Source organism: Dama dama, chromosome 9 (assembly GCF_033118175.1).
Source record: "Dama dama isolate Ldn47 chromosome 9, ASM3311817v1, whole genome shotgun sequence".
Taxonomy (NCBI): domain Eukaryota; kingdom Metazoa; phylum Chordata; class Mammalia; order Artiodactyla; family Cervidae; genus Dama; species Dama dama.
The window spans coordinates 53,823,050-53,843,232 of record NC_083689.1 but is presented as its reverse complement, the minus strand read 5'-3'; the positions used below and the strand labels follow the sequence as shown (position 1 = coordinate 53,843,232).

General features: G+C 42.7%; 1 protein-coding gene across 5 annotated transcripts in view; it reads right to left on the bottom strand.

Annotated features, from left to right (window-relative positions):
- The window catches only part of CYSTM1 (cysteine rich transmembrane module containing 1), a 70,308-nt gene that overhangs the window by 31,107 nt on the left and 19,018 nt on the right, over positions 1-20,183 (bottom strand). For 4 of the 5 annotated variants that reach the window (XR_009694173.1, XM_061151462.1, XM_061151464.1 and 1 more), the window contains one exon: positions 13,485-13,709. The exons of the other annotated variant lie outside the window; for it this stretch is intronic. Coding sequence is in view for 3 of the 4 variants with exons in the window: in XM_061151462.1 (XP_061007445.1) it covers positions 13,485-13,689 (205 nt within the window). In the remaining variant the exon portion in view is untranslated. The remainder of the gene's footprint in view (positions 1-13,484; positions 13,710-20,183) is intronic. 5 annotated transcript variants of the gene reach the window in all.

Here is a 20,183-nt window from a genome sequence, read left to right as displayed (position 1 = left end):
GTATGCATCAGATGATGAGTGAATTCTTTAAAGCTCCAGGTTCCTGGAGGCTTTCTCCTGACCTGGCCACCAAAAAAAAAAAGTCATGAATTTTTTAGCTGCTGATAAAGCTTATTAGGAAGGCCTTTTCCTCCACTGGACTCAAAAGCCCAACTTACAGTTTTCATATGAAGACTCTATAGAAGTGGTTCTCAAAGGCAAGTGATCTGAGCCCCTAAGGAACATCTGGTAATGTCTGGACAACACTGCTGATTGCCATAACTGAGCAGATACTACTGGCATACCGTGAGTAGAGGCCAGGGATGCTGCTAAACATACAATGCAGAGGACAGCTCTGTATTCCCCCCACCAAAATCATCCAACCCAAATACCAAGGTGCCAAGGGTGAGAAACCTGCCCTACAGGGAATCTGCTTATGAAAGTGGGGTGGAGGAGGGGGACAGGACACACAATGGAATCTATACTACAGTGGCTGCCAGCTGCAAACAACACGTGCATCTAAGCAAGAACTGCTGGGGAAATAAGAACACAAAAATGATTTGAGATAATGGGGTATCTGGACTATGAGTGGAAAAAAATTTTTTTCTGTGAGAGTTGTTACTATGTTCAGGGACCAGACCACTCAGTGGGGGCAAAAATGACCCAAAGCTGCATCTCTCAGTTTTGATAATTCACACACCCGTGACTCACTACTCCAGCAATGCTCCACAGTGAATATCCTGCTCAGAGCCCAGACCAACAAATGAATTACATGAGGGAGAGAAAAGTGGTGTAAATGATCTTTTCTGCAAATTCAAGTTCAAAGTTTAAGAACTTGACAAAGCTTACTCCAGAAACTCACCCTGTCCTCTCTCCTGCATATCTTCAAACTCCTCTTCATGTTTAATCACTCAACAAGTACTCACTGGGGAATCAAGGGGTCAATCAAATTATTCAAGGTCTCTGAAATCAGGACACTTTTGGACAGTGGTGGAGACCTTAATTCTCTAACTAGAGCCAAGGCTGTAAAATTACAAGCCTAGAGCGCACTATGAAGGGCAGAAAGCTGACCCAGGCTGCGCTGGGGAGTGAGGGTGAGGTTCCACTCAGTGTCACTGATGTGACACAAGAGTGAGATGGGAAGGGTTAGTAAGAGTTACTTGTGTTGTGTCAAGAGAGGTATGATTTTGCAAGCCATACAGAGGAAACACTATTTGCAAAAGCCATACGGGAGGAGAGGCCTAGGGAGGTTGAAAAAGTGAAAAAGAATCTGCTAGCAAGGCTAGAACACGAAGGACCTCTCAAAGGCCTTGGAAATGTTGGTCTTTATTCTAATAATAGGAAGGGAAAAGAAATGTTTAAACCCTTAACTTATATAGGTTCTACTCTGGCATGCTCAAGAGTTAGGTGAGGAATAGTTCTCCCCAAAACCTCTTTATCCTCAGGTAAATCAAAACCTCTGGACTATCACACAGAAACCCAGGCCAGCAGCAAAGCCTCAAACTAAACGGAAGCCAAGAGACCATGGCCAAAAGTAAGGAGCAGTTTTCTCTCCAAAGTAAGGATGAGCAAGCTGAAAGCCCAATGGGCCACGGTCCTGGCCCTCCCTGGATCAGGGAGAGGGGAGGTTTGCGGTGCTGAGAGAAATAGCTGGTGCCACAGCCCTTGTCAAGAGCCACAAATCCCCAGAGGACTCCATAAGCAGCCTACCTCCTCCTGGTTGAGGAGGTAAACATGTTCAGGCTAGATCAGACCACAGGCAACTGTCCCTTTTGCCCCATTTCTGTGCCTCTGTCTGGATAGGCCCTAGGGATTGATGCTTTCTGTAGCTCTTTCTGGAAGCCCTACTAACTACCAGCTACTGTGCTAGCTCTGGGAACCTTACTGTCTCCATCTCATACCCCTTCCTTGCTCCTCTTCCTCCTCCTCCTCCCTTTCTAGAGACCTTCCTCCTTGTGGTCACTGGGTCTGTCTCAGGTCACACACAGTGTTAGAATGATTGCTTGCCACTTACTAGCTCTGACCTTGGGCAAACTCTTCTTTAATAAGACCCACCTCATGGAACTGTCCCCCTAATTAAAAGCTGAAGGATATATAGTGTTCAGCACCAGGTCTGACCCACAGCAAAAACTCAGAGCCACTCCCAGGATTCTATACAGAGAAGATGAGAAGGGAGAGGAACCCAAGGTAAGGTCACAAGGAGGGTGCTGCAGAGACACCTGTACCGACAGAGGACATGCGGAGGGGACAGCCTGCCAGTCAACACATCCTTGGAATAAGTAGTGAACATGATGTACAGAAGTCCCTGCCTTCAAGCAACTTAAGTTCCAGCAGGAAGACAAGGCAGCCAAGGAACCTGTGAGCAATGTGCTGGGAAGGGAAAAGAGGTGGGCAGAGTTGGGAGAGAGTGCAGGCTAGGGTGTTACATTTGATGGGGTGGGGAGCGGGAAGGTCGTTGGAAGGCCTCTCTGACTAGGTGACAGCTGAGCAAGAATCAAGAGAACACAGGCCGGGTCGATTTCGGTAGAAAGAGAAAGGCAGAGGGGATGGCAATGGCAAATACCACAAATACCAAGGAGCGCTGGAGTGGTGCACAGTGGCAACCTGCCCACAGAGGGCCTGGCTCGTCACCTAAGGACTGGTTTTTACTCTGAGTGACAAAGGAAGCTTCTAGAGCGTCTGGGGCAGAAAGCAGACAGCAGGGGCAAGAGCAGGAGGAGGGAGACCAGTTACGAGGCAGATGACGTGACTCTGGAGTTGTGGGTCCCATGGCTGCCTCAGGCCGGTAAGGATTCTGAGGGGGAGATCAGGAATGACTCTCAGCAACTGGGATCCCCACCTTTCCCCTGAGGGCTTCCTGTCTTCAGCAGCCCCATCCATCCACAAGCAAAAATTCAGAAAAGTGGTGTGGGCCAAGGGAGGGTGCTGAGTCCTCCCTGCCTGTACACTGGACGGTATATGACTTTGTTTATGCTTCGCCTCAGTCCTGCAATCCTAGTATTACAGATAAGGAAGCAGAAACTCAGGGAACTGGAGAGACTCCACCTAGATTCCTGAGCCACTGTGGCTTTTGGTGGCTCCACGCAGAGTCCTTGCTGGGACATTCTGTCATCTGACACCTGGTGAAGAAAGAAGGTACTGAGCTGGACTTTATCTACACTGGAAAGGCTTCCTGGGGCAGTGAAAAATGCCTCATCAGAGTTTCTGATTAAAAAAAAAAAAAGCATAAATGGCGCAAACAAGCCAGCTGTAACTTCTTAGCAGAGATTCTGGATCGTTCAACTCTTTCCCTGTTTACCCCTGTGCTGAGTGAGAGAGCAGTGTCTGACACGAAGGGAGTGTGCAGGCAACCCAGGCCGCGCCACCAGGCTGCGCCGGCTGAGGACTGGGGAAAGGCCGCTGAGGACTGGGGAAAGGCCAGCTGGTTGGCCAGTGACCCAGGTAGGGCTCTCCTGCCATAGGCACTCACCTTTCGCATCTTCAAATTACAAAAAGCAAAAACTGGCACACTTTACAGGCTCAGACATCCCATGTAAAGGCCAATCAGCCTTCTGAACTCCATGGGGACATCCTAGGGACTCTGTTGAAGCAGAATGAATTTCATTTTACATCCATACATTGCCAAATGTCAGTCCTAACCCAGAAGAATATGAATAAAACCCCAGTATCTGGACCTACAAGAGTTAAACAGCAAGGAAAGAATCTCAAAGGGAAAGGGGACCAGAAACAGAACATGAATTCACAAACATCTTTCAGACTGATGTTATTTCCATCCATTCAGCAGGCATTTACTGAGCATATACCACGTGTCAGCACTGTTCTAGGTTCTGTGGAAACGGAGGCTGAGAGAAAAAGATCACCTTCATGAAGCTTACAAGGGGAAGCAGGCACACTAAAAGACCAGAGAGGGTAAGCAATCTATCCAGGTCCTGGCATTAATAAGGGGACTGGAATCCAGCTTTTATCACACGTGCCACCTCTCTACTAGGAAAGTGGTGCCTGTTATAACTACCTGTGTGTGTCTCTGTGGCTGGGGGGCGAGGGGGAGGGAGGAGGCAGGGGGAGACAGGGGGAGAAATGGGCTGAGAAGAAGGTACTTTCCTCGGGTGTCTGAGGACTGCTGTGGAATTGGTGCTGCATTGCAGCAGCATGCAGTAAAGAGGAAATGCATTTAGCTTGGATTCAGGACTTATGTCCTCATCAAAACACAAGCATCCCAGCAAGTCACTAAACCTCTCTGTATTTCAGTATCTCTAAGGAAGAGAGCCTAGAGCCAGACATCCTGAAATGTGAAGTCAAGTAGGCCTTAGAAGCTTCACTACAAACAAAGCTAGTGGAGGTGATGGAATTCCAGTTGAGCTATTTCAAATCCGAAAAGATGATGCTGTCAAAGTGCTGCACTCAATAAGTCAGCAAATTTGGAAAACTCAGCAGTGGCCACAGGCCTGGAAAAGGTCCATTTTCATTCCAATCCCAAAGAAAGGCAATGCCAAAGAATGTTCAAGCTACTGTGCAATTGCACTCATCTCACACGCTAGTAAAGTAATGTTCAAAATTCTCCAAGTGAGGCTTCAGCAATACGTGAACCGTGAACTTCCAGATGTTCAAGCTGGTTTTGGAAAAGGCAGAGGAACCAGAGATCAAATTGCCAACATTCACTGGATCATTGAAAAAGCAAGAGAGTTCCAGAAAAACATCTACTTCTGCTTTATTGACTAAAGCCTTTGACTGTGTGGATCACCACAAACTGTGGAAAATTCTGAAAAAGATGAGAATACCAGACTACCTGACCTGCCTCTTGAGAAATCTGTATGCAGGTCAAGAAGCAAGTTAGAACTGGACATGGAACAACAGACTGGTTCCAAATTGGGAAAGGAATACATCAAGGCTGTATATTGTTACCCTGCTTATTTAACTTATATGCAGAGTACATCATGAGAAATGCTGGACTGGATGAAGCACAAGCTGGAATCAAGATTTCCGGGAGAAATATCAATAACCTCAGATATGCAGATGACACCACCTTTATGGCAGAAAGTGAAGAAGAACTAAAGAGCCTCTTGATAAAAGTGAAAGAGGAGAGTGAAAAAGTTGTCTTAAAGCTCAACATTCAGAAAACTAAGATCATGGCATCCAGTCCCTCACTTCATGGCAAACAGACGGGGAAACAGTGGAAACAGTGCCTGACTTTATTTTGGGTGGCTCCAAAATCATTGCAGATAGTAACTGCAGCCATGAAATTAAAAGATGCTTACTCCTTGGAAGGAAAGTTATGACCAACCTAGACAGCACATTAAAAAGCAGAGACATTACTTTGCCAACAAAGGTCCGTCTAGTCAAGGCTATGGTTTTTCCAGTAGTCATGTATGGATGTGAGAGTTGGACTATAAAGAAAGCTGAGCGCCGAAGAATTGATGCTTTTGAAATGTTGGAGAAGACTCTTGAAGGTCCCTTGTACTGCAAGGAGATCCAACCAGTCCATCCTAAAGGAGATCAGTCCTGGGTGTTCATTGGTGGGACTGATGTTGAAGCTGAAACTCCAATACTTTGGCCACCTGATGCGAAGAGCTGACTCATTTGAAAAGACCCTGATGCTGGGAAAGATTGAGGGCAGGAGGAGAAGGGGATGAGAGAGGATGAGATGGTTGGATGGTATCACCGACTCAATGGACATGAGTTTGGGTAAACTCTGGGAGTTGGTGATGGACAGGGAGGCCTGATGTGCTGCAGTTAAAGGGGTCACAAAGAGTTTGACATGACTGAGTAACTGAACTGAACTGAAAAAAGAGGGCATTGACCGAACAAGGAATGGCAAATGGCCACATCCTACCTAACAAACAATTTAAGCCTTGTTCATAGCTGCTGCCTAGGACCCTTTGGTAAGGAAGCTCCTGAAGCCACATTTGGGCTGAGCAGATAGAGCTGGAATTGGTGAGTGACGTCTCCCATGAGCTTGGGAGGGTGATCAGCTGGGCAACCCAACACTTCCGATGATTTGAGGTATCCAAGTGGGAGCCATTTCAATTTTGGTGACAGAATTTAAAAACCTCTGACTTCATGACTTTCTAACCAATTCACAGAATTTTCCTTAAAAATCCATATGGCCTATTTTCTGACATAAGACTGGAGATGCTGCTGTGTTTAACTACCACCTTAAATAGTTTTGTTACTAATGGCATAGTACCAAGAACCTAGAAAGACTTTTGTTATTTAGAATGCTTCACTGAACAAGAGCTCACCCAGCACCAGGACTTGGGGGTGGAGTTTCCTAAGATCTTCCCACTCATTTTGCATGTGGCTTTGTCACCCATCCATCAAGAGTAAAGTCTACCCACTCTCCCCGCCACACACACACACACACACACACATCGAAGTTTTTCTGCATAGGCCTGTGGCTTCTCTGACTGAGAGAGTGTGATGGAAGTGACGTGCTGAGACTTGTGAGCCCGGGGAAGTGAAAAAGCCAGGCTGATCGTTACTCTGAAGTTATATAAAGTTTGGGGAAATCTTAGTGAAAGGTACACAAAATTGCTTGTACTATTTCTGCAAAGCTTTTATAAAGTCCAGAATTTTTTCAAAATTAGAAGTTAAATGAAAAGTTTTTTGTTTCTTTTTTTCTTTTTTTTAAAGGAAGGCCTTTTTGCACTCTGATGCCGAAGGAGCCCAGACCTCCTGAGGCTGTCACACTGTGGGGCCCCAGTCAGCCTCACTGAGAGGCCATGTGGAGGGAGCTGGAGGGGGAAAGGACACCAGATGCATTTGGGTTTTTTTGTTTGTTTCCTTTTTGCATTTGAAAGAACAGTTTCTTGTTATAATGAAGCAGAAGTATAAGATTTCACTGAAACTGAAACAATTGACAGAATACTACAAAACTTAAAACTTTCATGGGGAAAAAAAAAAAAAAAACTTTCATGGGAAATAAAAGGGTCAGATCGAGCCAGGAGGAGTGGAAAAGCCCAAACCTGAACTGCATACAGATGAAAAGAGTAACTTCTCAGCACGTGCATCACCTGACCCCTCCCAGCAGTGAGACAGCCACAGTCATGCTCCCACCCGCCTCTCCCTTCCAAACAATCTGCCAAACCAAATAGCTTCTTCCTCTGTGATGCAGGTGTAAGCCAAACCAACAGTATCCCTTTCAGTTCAGCTCAGTTGCTCAGTCATTTCCGACTCTTTGCAACCCCATGAATTGCAGCATGCCAGGCCTCCCTGTCCATCACCAACTCCCAGAGTTTACTCAAACTCATGTCCATTGAGTCAGTGATGCCATCCAGCCATCTCATCCTCTGTCGTCCCCTTCTCCTGCCCCTAATCCCTCCCAGCATCAGCGTCTTTTCCAATGAGTCAACTTTTCGCATGAATATCCCTTTGGACAGCTATAAATATGAAAGCCAAGAAGGAAAGTTTGTAAATCCCATTCAAGGGTAGAAAGTACACAGACTTAACCCAGCACCCTCTAGGTTATCCTCTATGTTCTAGCCCCAGTGAGTAGAAACAAATCTTCCTGGCCAAGTTCTGCCCAAATTATATAATTTTTAATGGCAAGATTTAGGGTAATTTACTACATAGTAATGTGTATTACTGCAGGGAGATCCAACCAGTCCATCCTAAAGGAAATCAGTCCTGAATATTTATTGGAAGGACTGATGCTGAAGCTGAAACTCCAATACTTTGGCCACCTGATGCAGAGAGCTGACTCACTGGAAAAGACCCTGAGGCTGGGAAAGATTGAAGGCAGGAGGAGAAGGGGATGACAGATGATGAGATGGTTGGATGGCATCACCAATGCGAATGGACATGAGTTTGAGTAGGCTCTGGGAGTTGGTAATAGACAGGGAAGCCTGGCGTGCTGCAGTCCGTGGGGTTGCAAAGAGTCAGATGAGACTGAGCAACTGAACTGACTGACTACGTAGTAATAGACATTCAAAACATATGTCAAACTTCCACCTGAGGGAAAAAGCCTTAAATTCTGGTTTGGTAAGACCTGGCTTTCCAAATGGGTCTTTGAACCCAATCCTTGGGCTGGTACAGCTCCTTGCCTAAGTGCTTTTGTTTACTGAGGTGCTTTTTATACAGCATCCCTACTCTTATTTCAATAAGAAATCTCCTTGCATATCTAAGAATATTATAAGATTCTTCTCCTCCCTTTCTTTTTGTAGCAAGGTTTTTGCTCCCTGTGTTGCCTCTGTTCCCTCAGTGACCCTTTTTCCTGTCTGTCTGGTCACCATCTATCATTTGGGGCCTTTACTCAGGTCTCTGAAGATCCTCTGTTGTTCGTTAATATTTAAGGCTGAGATTCTATTACTTGCAGTCTTATGAGTCTTGACTAACACAAATGGTGGAAATCTAAACTAAAACAGTAAGAGCAAGGTTGACTGCAGTCAGTCATTTAAGAGGTTCTTTAGAGAACATGAAACCTAACTGAATTTGCTGAGAGGAAGTGCTTTGAAAGAAGTCTGATTGGAGTGCAGCTGAAGCACCTAGGAGTGGTAAGTTCTACGGAAGGTGTGGGATTCAGAAGGGAAAGTTTCATGGAGATGCTGATATTCTGTTTGATCTCTCTGTAGGGTTGGGCAGAATGAGAATGAGGAGCAGGGAGTGAAGGGAGCAACATGGCTGGTTAGAGGTCATCCTCAGTGGTGACATCCTTAACCAAGCCAAGGTAGTTACTGGATGAGACATCTGATAGTCTAATAAGGGGGTGGGTGTATTTTTCACATGGGAGGGATGTGAAAAACAAAGATTGGAGTGTGGTGGACCAACTGCCAAGAAGGCTACCAACAGTTCCCCTCACCCTGTATTCACATGCTGTTTCTCCTAGTGTGTGCCAGCTTAGTCGCTCAGTCACATTCAACTCTGCAATCCTATGGACTGTGGCCCGCCAGGTTCCTCTGTCGGATTCTCCAGGCAAGAATAATGGAGTGGGTTGCCGTTCCCCTCCTCCAGGGGATCTTCCTGACCCAGGGATGGAACCCCTGTCTCCTGCGTCTCCTGCACTGCAGACAGATTCCTTACCACACTGAGCCACCTAGGAAGCCCCTGTTCCTTCTAGTGAGATGAAGTCTGTTTTACACCAATGTTTGTAACAGCCATTTATTTATTATTCATAATAGTTCAAAAGCAAACATCTATCAACTTACGAAAGGATGAATAAAATATGGAATACCCATACAATATTATTTGGCAAAGGAGCACTGATACTTGCTACAACATGGATGAACCTTGAAAACATTACACTCAGTAAAAGAAGCCAGTCATAAAAGACTACATATTACATGATTCAAAGTTCAGCACAGGCAAATCTACAGAGACAGAAAATAAATTAATGGAGGAGGAGATTTAAGGATATGGGAAGTAATTGCTAAAGGATCTCTCTTCAGGGTGATGAAAATGTTCTGGAATTACTGGTGATGGTCACACAACTCTGTGACTACACCAAAACCCAGGGACTGTACACTTGAAGTAGGATAACTGGATGATATGCGAATTGTATCTAAACAAAACTGTTACCAAAAAAGCAGAAGTGGGGGGAGATGGCATCTATTTCCCCTCCTACTGAACCTGGCCAGCCTTTGAGCAACAGGATACAGGGGGAGGCAGCGCCAGTTCTGGGCCTCACTATTAAAAGCCTGGCAGCTGCTACTTTCACACTCTTGAAGGACAGGGAGATGTGCAGAGAGAGGCCTCATGGAGGTAAGCAAGGTCTTAGTCATGTGAGTGAGGTCGTCTTGGACATTTCAGCTCCAGCCAGGCTGACAGCTGAATTAAGTCATGCAAGTGACCCCAGGAGATATCCCCTAAAGCCAACTCACTGAACCATGAGAAATAAAAAAATCACTGTTGTTTTAAGCCACTGAGTTTCAGAGTGATATGTTATACAATAGTAACTGAAACACAACTTCTCTGAGCCTCATTTTCCACTGTAACATGGACTAATGCCAGAGGGTCATTGTGACAATCACGTGAAGCTAACGCCAATGCAAGAAATATTAACTATTATTATTATTATTACAAATCATTCCTGGATACCCTTGACATACTGCAGGTGTGCTCCCCAGGAAAGCCTCATTCTCACAAACACCTGCTCCTTCTAATCATGTGGTTTCCAAAAAGCTGGTTTGCTGAGGAAAACAAAGGCTTAAAAAAAAACAATATCTGAGAAAATGAAATTTCAGCTATAAACAGAGTACCAAAGAAGGGTCTGCTTAGATCAGTCATCTACCCACCTTCTTGTACATTCAACACATCTTTATTCAATCCTTATTAATTACCAAACATCAATTAATAATAGCTAAGACCCCCTCCAGCTCAGCTGGTAAAGAATCTGCCTGCAATGCAGGAGACCTGGGTTCGATCCCTGGGTTGGGAAGATACCCTGGAGAAGGGAAAGGCTGCCCACCCCAATATTCTGGCCTGGAGACTCCCATGGACTATCCATGGGATCGCAAAGAGTTAGTCACTCACGACTGAGCGACCCTAGAATAATTTCCACCTAGGTGGCTGTTAACAGAATAGACTACACACTAGAACTTCAGCTGAAAGATGGCATATGCAGCAGTAGATAGGTCTAAAATCATCCTGCTAGAGAAAAAAAAAAAACCCTTTAAATTTCTGCAGAGTGCTCAAATTCTGGTGCTTAGAATATAGGCCCAAAGAATGATTCTGACTGAGGATCCCAGGAGTAACAGAGAAATAAATGAAACGGGTTCCCTAAAGGTGCATCCCTTAGTAAGGGGGGTCAGAGGGTCCCATTCACAGAATCTGGAACCCCCAGAACCCAGGCTGAGAGAAGGACTTCACCATCTGGCATCGCCTGCCAAGTCTGGTGCAGAATGGGTATAGACAATTAACAATACCCAGGCTGATGTCAGTGAGAAACCCTGTAGAGAAGGATGTTCAACAGCTTTCAACTGCATTTATGAAATCATAACAAATTGATAACACTGAACTAAAAGAACCTTTTAATCCTAAGAACAATTAAGATCCTATTTTTCCCTCAAAAATGCTGACATAATATTAACACTTAAATGACACCAAAGGTAAGAAAGAGGGCCAAACCTATGAATATTTTCTGCATGAGGGAACAAGGTCCACCGAGCCCAGGAAGCACTTATTCTAGACAAGCTCTGGAACGTTCCAATCCGCTGAATGCTACTTAAAATCAGTACAAACAATACAGGCCCGGAAATACTTGGAAGGGCCTGTATTGCTTCACAAATCTTTCAGCCATAGGCCAGAAGGGCTCTGGTGACAGATACAACCTGGGGAGGCACTGGACTGAGTCTACTGTTTAATACAAATGTTGGGCTGACTTTTTTTTTTATTGACATATATACTAAAGTGCACAGATATTGTGAGGCTTGAAAAATGTTTATACCCAGATTAAGATAAAAAAATACTCCTAATACCCAGAAGGTTCCCTGTGCCCTTCCCAGTCAATAACAACCCCCACCCTAGCCCCCTACTCCACTATTTTGATCTCCAGAACCACAGGTTAGTTTGGCTTAGTCTTGAATTGCACATTAACAGGTCTTTTCAGACTGCCTTCTTTCATTCATCACAGGGTTACCTTATTTTGAAACAGAAACCAAGAAACTGAGCTTTATTTTAGGAAATCCCCCTCTGATGTCACAGACATCTGGAGGCCAACTATTCTGATTATACTGGTTGTACTTCCTGACCTCCTCCAAGCACATGCTGTAACACTTCAAAACAGAAACAGTACCTTGTATTGTAAAAATTTTCCTTCAAAATAAACTAAATCTTTTAAAGGTATTCAAATCTATTCAACCTTACTATAGCCTCTGACTTAATACCATAAAAGTGTAATCTTTCTCATACTGAGCCCACAACTCCTCTTAAACCTATTTTTCTTCCTTGGTATCTATCCATTCTAAAGAACCCTCAAATTCTGAAATAAAAAGAACTTTCAATTCTGTTACCACTTTCGATTAGTAAGGGGTTAAACTATAAAATTTAATCTTAGGGGTTAAACTATTAAACCTTAGGGGTTAAACTATAAATTAACCTCAGAAAATCTCTGAGGCAGCTTGAGGTTCTAAAATTCAGACGAATGTGGCAGTTCAGAAAACAGGAGAGGGACAACAGCAATAAGATACAGACAGGTACAGAGTCCACAGTTAACCTGTCAGGATTCAGATCTGGGCTCTGCCATTTCTAGCTGGGTGGCCTTGGGCAAGTCATTACTCCACTCTGTGCCTCAATCACTTCACTGTAAAATGGGGATAACCTCGTAAGACTGTTGTAAGGATTAAATGTGAATGTATATAAAGCTCTTAGGAAAGCACTTGGCACATAATAAGCACTCAGTAAAAATGAGCTATATTCAAAAGCTGAAAGCTCTAAGAGAGCAACTGTTCTGCAAACCAAAAGGTTACAGAACAGTCACAGTAGTCACCCAGACATGTAGCACAGTGCTTCTCAAGATGTTTCCTTCCTAACCCTTCACAGACTGCTACTTTTTGTAAAATGCAAGATTACAGGCTTGAATGTCACAGCAATGTCAAACTGTTTTCAAGGTTTTTAGATGTTTACTCTCACTTTCTGTATTTACCTCATGGCAGCCTGATAGTCGCTCACAGACTGGCCCTTGTCTCCAGAGTAAACTTTGAGAAGCACTGTTCTAGCACACAAGAAGGACTACAAGCCTGCTGACAACTCAGCTAGCAGGTTACACAGAATTATGAAACCATATTAGTGAAGAAAACCAACCCCAATAGCAGGGGCAAGAGGATGACTTGAGGGTCAACAAGTTGAGAGATAAAATAATCCCAACAGGCTAAACTTGGAAAACAAAATTGGCTGCCAGAGCAAGAATCCAACTGCTACTTTGCCCCCAACTCACTGCTTGAGGAGGTGCCCTCAGAAAACATGTCGGCCAGGAAGTCATCTGCCCCACAAGGGGTCAACAGATGTGAAGGAAGGAAGCAGAAATGATTCAACTCTCCTGAGTTAGAAGCCAACCTATGTCACCAAGCTTTGGGAATGTTAACCACAGCACGCAAAGGCCAGAGTTTCTCCTCTGCCAAAGAAAACATGCAAACATTTCCTTTGGTGACGTGGGACTGCACACATGTGCACCCAGGGACACACATACAGTCGTCCCTCAGTGCCTGTGAGGACTTACTTGTTCCAGGACCCACATAATACCAAAACCTGTGGTGCCTTGAGTGCATTATATATAAATACTTTATATGAAAGGTATTTGCATATAACCTACACATGTCCTTCTATATACTTTAAATCATTTATAGATTATTTATAACACCCAACATAATGTAAATGTTGTTTAAATAGTTGTAAATACAACATGAATGTTATGGAAGTAGTTTCTAGAGTGCAGCAAACTCAAGTTCTGCTTTTTGGAAATTTCCAGAATTTCTTTCCCCAAATATTTTCAATCTGGTGGTTGGCTGAATTCATGGGTGCGGAACCCACAGATACGGAGGGCCGACTGTACACCCACCCCACTCACATCACAGTACCTGTGGTTTTAGGAGGCTCCTGAGGTCCGCCCTGCCAGCCGTACTGTGGGTATCCTTGGTAGGGGTACCCGCCCTGAGGAGGTGGGTAGGGTCCCCCTGGAGGTCCTGGAGGGTAGACTCCAGGCCCCATCGGTTGTGATGGATAAGGGGGATATGGGGCCGTCGGACCAGGGCCCGGATACGGCGGAGGGTTCCCTTGGTTCATCAGAGACCTGCAGAGTACACCTAGGAGACAAACAGTGAAAGTTATTTGTTTTTAACCTGAGGAAATCATTAGAAAAAAACTGTAATCATGAGACAATTTACAAATTGCCTTAGAGATATCCTAAACCTCTTGCACATTTTCAGCTCTGCCCACTTTGTTTTCTTCTCACCACTGGCAAACGTCTTATGTATCTGATTGCTTTTTGTCTGCCTGCCTTACTAGACGACAGGCTGTGACAGCAGCAATCAAGCCAAGCAGCCATGCCAGCAGTGAGTGACCAGGGATAGGGTAAGGGTTGCTCCTGCCTGGGCACGGGTGGCCTGGTTGCTCTCCCCAGGCCCCAAGCTCTGCGCAGCTGAGCAGTGTGCTCGGCTGTCACCGTGCCAAGGGTAGAGCTATTTACAGAGGATGCCAAGCATCTTCTCTAACCATCCAGGCTCCCAGGACTCTGGAGGGCTCACCAGGAACCCCCACTGTTTTATAGTTCCTATTCTGGGTGTTTTGCTTCTGTGAGGAGGCCATTTCCTCCCAGCCCCCAGAGCCTTTTATCCATTTTCTTGGTTAGGCCTGAAGTCTGGAGGGGGTCAGCATCGCATTACTGAGGAATGCAAAGTCCATATACTCTGCATGAATCTGATACTGTCATCTTGCTGCCTTGTACTGTCACCCCTCTCCTGTGCTGATATGCAACGTTTTACCTATCTAAGTTAATAAAGGAAAGAGTCTCATGCTCAAAATTTAATAATTTCACCATTAATTCTTCATAATATGCAATCAATAAATTCATAAATGACTCTATAAAAAGAAGAGAACAGCTTCTTATAAAGTAATAAATACTTATTACTTTAAGTAATAAATTACTTTTCTTACTTATACATAAAGTAAGGCTCCCTAAAAAATATGGATTAAAAGAGTGGACTTTGTTGTCTGCCCACACAACAACCATACCCCCCTTCATAATAAGTCAGATTTCCAGTTACTGATCCATTCTTTCCTCCTGCAGTTCATGTGCTTCATAGGAAGCTCATTCCTTACCAGCTCCAGGGTAAACCCAGTCTAACCTAAGCCAATTCAGGTCACCCTTTCCTCTTTTCCATCAAGACTGATTCAAGGAATTTAGGACTAAACCAATCACAAATGGCAACCCTTGGCCACTCAGATTATTTCTAAAGTGGTTTGATCAGTCAAAATCTTAGGGCTCTCCAAACACGCTCCCAAACTTCCTTTTGCCTTAACATAAGCAAACACATAGTCCAGCAAGGACATGGGCTACAAATTGCTGACAGCCAATCTTCAGCCCTGAGGGGGTCACCAGCCTTAAGATGAAGTAGGTACTTCAGAAAGGTATAGCAGAAAGAAGGAAAGAAATGGAATTCCAGATGACTTTATAATAGCTCATAAATCAGACTGAAACCCAACCTAACCTAAACTATCTCTGTAGAATTTCTAGTGCTAGGAGCCAATAGTAAGGTAAGCTAAGGAACCCCTGAGTGACGTTCAAGCAAGCAGACATTTATGTAGTGCTGACTATGCCTGGCACTGGTCTAAGTAGTGGGGTATATAAATGAACATGGTTCAAATCCTTCCCTGGACAATGGGTTAAAAAGAGAAACATAAGGATGGTGTTTTTTAGAAAAGGTGGTAAATAGACTATTGGGCTGGAGTAGGGGCTTAAACCCAGTGGGACGAGGTGCAAGTGAGGAGACTGTCATTTGAAGGAGCTGATAATAAACTTAAACTTTATAATAAGGAGTCAGAATGGCTGGAAGCTCTCTCTTTTGACCACATCTGCCTTCTGTCTCCCATTCTTCTTTTTCCAGGGGCCTCACAGGGATTCAGAAAAGAACGGGAGTTCTTTCCCCTCTTTGCTCTCTGGCCTACACCAACATGGCATCATACTCTGACCTGGGAATGACTTTCCCTTTAACCTAAGGCAAAGGCTGGTGGTGACTAACACTGCAAACATCATGTGAATCTGAGCATACTTTACTGCTGACTACTTATGCATTTCCTCTCTCCTGCCTGGAAGGCTGTGGTAAACCTAGTGAGCCCTGGTTAATACAGAAATCAGTCTTATTAATCCCCTATGGTTATTCCATTAGTTATTTTTTAAGTCACAGAAGTAGAACACAGTCATCATAACTATTCTTTCCTAAAATTCAGTGTGTGTGTGTGTGTGTATGGGGGGTGGGGTCAGTGGGTATCCTCTGAATTGACCTAATTCCATCAAAACTGTAGTTTAATAACTTCTTTAATCCAATAAGACCCTGTAATAATGATTGTTCTTTCTCTGAAGACATTGCCCTTCTAAAAACAATGAGCAGTGAAAAGGAAAAGAGAACAAAGTATTTAGAAATATCACAACCCCTCACACCTCAATGTTTCATGACTTTTCTTGATTGATTTCTGTGTATGTATTCCTCACCATTCCTGGGCCCCTCAAAACTCTCTCAAACAAATGTTGTCTTCCCCTTTCTCCCTCAATCATGTTTCCCCCTCGTTTTTAGTACACATCTTTCTCCTTCTGCCTGAGAAATTGCTTGATGTCTGGGGTTGGGGGGAACCTCATGTGCTACTCAGAGGCACTTATAAACAGGATAAACCAAACAATGCTCTACTGTCATGACCCAGCCCTACCGCACACTCCGTCCCAGTGTTCCCAGAACACAATCATCTTAGGGCAATACAATCTGGATTTTCAGTGTCCTCCAGGCAGGAAAAAAATTCCAGTAAGAGAATAGCAAAAATCACAGAAACTCCATCTATACTGAGAGCAAAGATTCCAGAGCTGGCATCTGAAAAGCGAGAGTTCACCCAGTGGGAATCAATTGTTCCCAAGCTTGCACAGAAGCAAACCCAAGTAAAGAAAGATTCCCTCACATTAACACAGTCTAGTACAAACCATTTAACATAACCAAAATATAAATGAGCTTTAAATTTAAGGTATGATATAAAACTTTAAAACAAGAATTTTTCCCTTATAAATTTGGTCGGATGAAATGTAAGCACTGCTATAGGAGACTGTGTTATACTGAAGATCAAATGTAAACAGTGGAAACTGTAGCATTAAGGACAATTCACAGCTCCAAAAGAAGACAGCTCATATCAAGCAGCAGCCAGGATCAATTAAGACTGCATTGGGGACCTCCCTGGTGGCCCAGTGGTTAAGACTCTGTGCCTCCAACACAGAGGACATGGGTTCAATTCCTGGTCAGGGAACTAAGATCCCACATGCCTGCAGGGCCAAATTAAAAAAAAAAAAAACAAAAAACTGCATTGAATCCATCTGAAAAAGAATTCAGAGTAATGACAGTAAATATGATCCAAGGTCTTGGAAAAAGAATGGAGGCACAGATCAAGAAGATAAAAGAACTGTTTAACAAAGAGGTAGAAAATCTAAAGAATAAACAGAGATGAACAATAACTGAAATGAAAAACACACTAGAAAAAATCAATAGCAGAATAAATGAGGCAGAAAGATTGGTAAGTGAACTGGAAGATAGAACAGTGTATGTTATTGCCATGGAGTTGAATAAAGAAAAAATAATGGAAAAAAACAGAGGATGGTCTCAGAGACCTCTGGGACAACCCTAAACACAATTTGCATTACAGGGGTCCCAGAAGGAAAAAGAAAGGACCTGAAAAAAGCATTTGAAGAGATAATAGCTGAAAACTACCCTATTATGGGAAACGAAACAGTCACACCCAAGTCCATGAAGCATAGAGAGTCCCAGGCAGAATAAACCCAAGGAAGAACATGCTGAGAGACACAGTAATCAAACTGACAGAAAATATTAATACATTATTGACTGGGAGACTTCTGCAGAAACTAATGCCTGTGGCTGGCAATTTCTTATGTAAGTGAATACTGAAATGTTTCCAGTCAATAATGTTCGGATAACAAAAGATATATTAATATGTCTTCAGTCATTAAGTTGTTAAAAGCAACAAGGGGAAAGCAAGGGGGGAATACAAGGGGGAAGTTCTCTGTTGGTCCAGTGGTTAGGATATGGCACTTTCACTGCCACATCCCAAAGTTCAATCCCTGGTAGAACTAACATCCCATAAGCTGCACAGTAGAGAAACAAAACCAAAAAAAGAAACCATATGGAAGAATTCCCCTAAGGTCATCAGCTGATTTTTCACACAAACTCTGCAGGCCAGAAGGGAGTGGCACACTATATTTAAAGTGATGAAAGGGAAAAACCTACAACCAAGAATACTCCACCCAGCTGGACTCTCATTCAAATTTGATGCAGAAATCAAAAGTTTTAGAGTCAAGCAAGAGCTAAGAGAACTCAGCATGAGCAGACCAACTTTCCAACAAACGCTAAAGGAACTTCTCTAGGTGGAAAAGAAAAGGCCAAACTAGAAACAGGAAAATTATGAATGGAAAAGCTCACCAGCAAAGCAAACATAGAGTAAAGGTAGGAAAATCATACACATACAAATATGATATCAAAACCTGCAATCATAAGAAGAGGAAAGCACAATGCAGGATATTGAAAATGCATTTGAAATTAAAAGACCAGCAACTTAAAACAGTTTTGTTTATATACAGACCACTGTATCAAAACTTCATGGAAACCACAAACCCAAAATCCACAATAGATGGAAAAAAAAAAAAAAACCCACAAAGAAAAGCAATCCAAAACAACACTAAAGTTAGTTATCAAATCACAAGAGACAAGAACAAAAGAGGAAAAAAGACTTACAAAAACAAATCTAAAACAATTAACAAAATGGCAATAAGAACATACATACCAATAATTACCTTAAATATAAATGGATTAAATGTTCCAACAGACGACAGAGACTGCCTGTCTTAAAAAAGACAAGACCTATTTTTCTCTCCCTACAGAGAGACCCAATTCAGATCTAGGGATGCATACAGACTGAAAGTGAGGGAACGGAAATCTCCATGCAAATGGAAATCAAAAGAAACGTGGAGTGTCAATACTCAGAGCAGACAAAATAGACTTTAAAATGAAGACTGTTAAAGAGACAAAGAAGGACACTACATAATGATCAAGGGTTCAATTCAAGAACAAGATATAACAACTGTAAATATATATGCACCCAACATAGGAGCATCTCAACATTTAAGATAAATACTAACAACCATAAAAGGAGGAAATAACAGTAACCCAATAATAGTGAGGGACTTAAAGACCCCATTTTCATCAAAGGACAGATCATACAGACAGAAAATTAAAAAGGAAACACAGGTCTTAAATGACACATTAGACTACAAGGACTTAACTGATATTTATAGAACATTCCATCCCCAAAACAGGTGAATACACATTCTTTTCAAGTGCACATGGTACATACTCCAGGAATGATCACATGTGGGGCCACAAAGCAAGTCTCAGTAAATTTAAGAAAATTTAAAATCATATCAAACATCTTATCCATGAGATTAGAAATGCTACGAGATTAGAAATCAATTACAGGGAAAAAACTGTAAAAAACACAGACACGTGGAAGCTAAACACTGTTACTAAACCCATGGATCACCAAAGAAATCAAGGAGGAAATTTTAAAAAAAACCTGTAGACAAACAACAGTGAAAACACAACAACCTAAAACCTATGGGATGCAACAAAGTAGTTCTAGAAGTAGAGAGAAGTTTATAGCAATACAATCTTACCTCAGGAAACAAGAAAAATATCAAACAACCTAACCTGACATCTAAAGCAACTAGAGAAAGAACAACAAACAAAACCCAAAGTTAATAAAAGGAAAGAAATCATAAAGATTAGAGCAGAAATAAATGAAATAGACGGGGAAAAAAAAACAATGTGAAACAATCAATGAAACTAAAATCTGGTTCTCTGAAAAGATAAAATTGATAAACCTTTATTAAGATTCATCAGGAAAAAAGGGAGCGTGCTCAAAACAATAAAATTAGAAATGAAAAAGATGTTACAACTGACACCACAAAAATACAAACGCTCATAAGAGACTACTACATGCCAATAAAACTATATGCCAATAAAATGGACAACCTAGAAGAAATGGACAAATTCTTAGAAAGGTACAACCTTGCAGAACTGAACCAAGAAGAAACAGAAAGTATGAAAAGATCAACCACAAGTACTGAAACTATGATTTAAAACTTGCAACAAACAAAGTCTAGGACCAGATGGCTTCACAGGCAAATTCTATCAAACATTTAGAGAAAACTGTACATCTATCCTTATGAAACCATTCCAAAAAAATTTCAGAGAAAGGAACACTCCTTAATTCATCCTATGAGGCCACCATCACCCTGCTACTAAAACCTGACAAAGATACTACAAAAATAGAAAATTAGAGGCCAGTATCACTGATGAACATAAATGCAAAAATACTAGCAAATCAAATTCAGCAATATATTAAAAGGCTCATACATCATAATCAAGTGGAATTTATCCTATGGATGCAAAGATTCTTTAATATACACAAACCAATCAATGTGATACACCATCAACAAACTGAAGAATAAATAT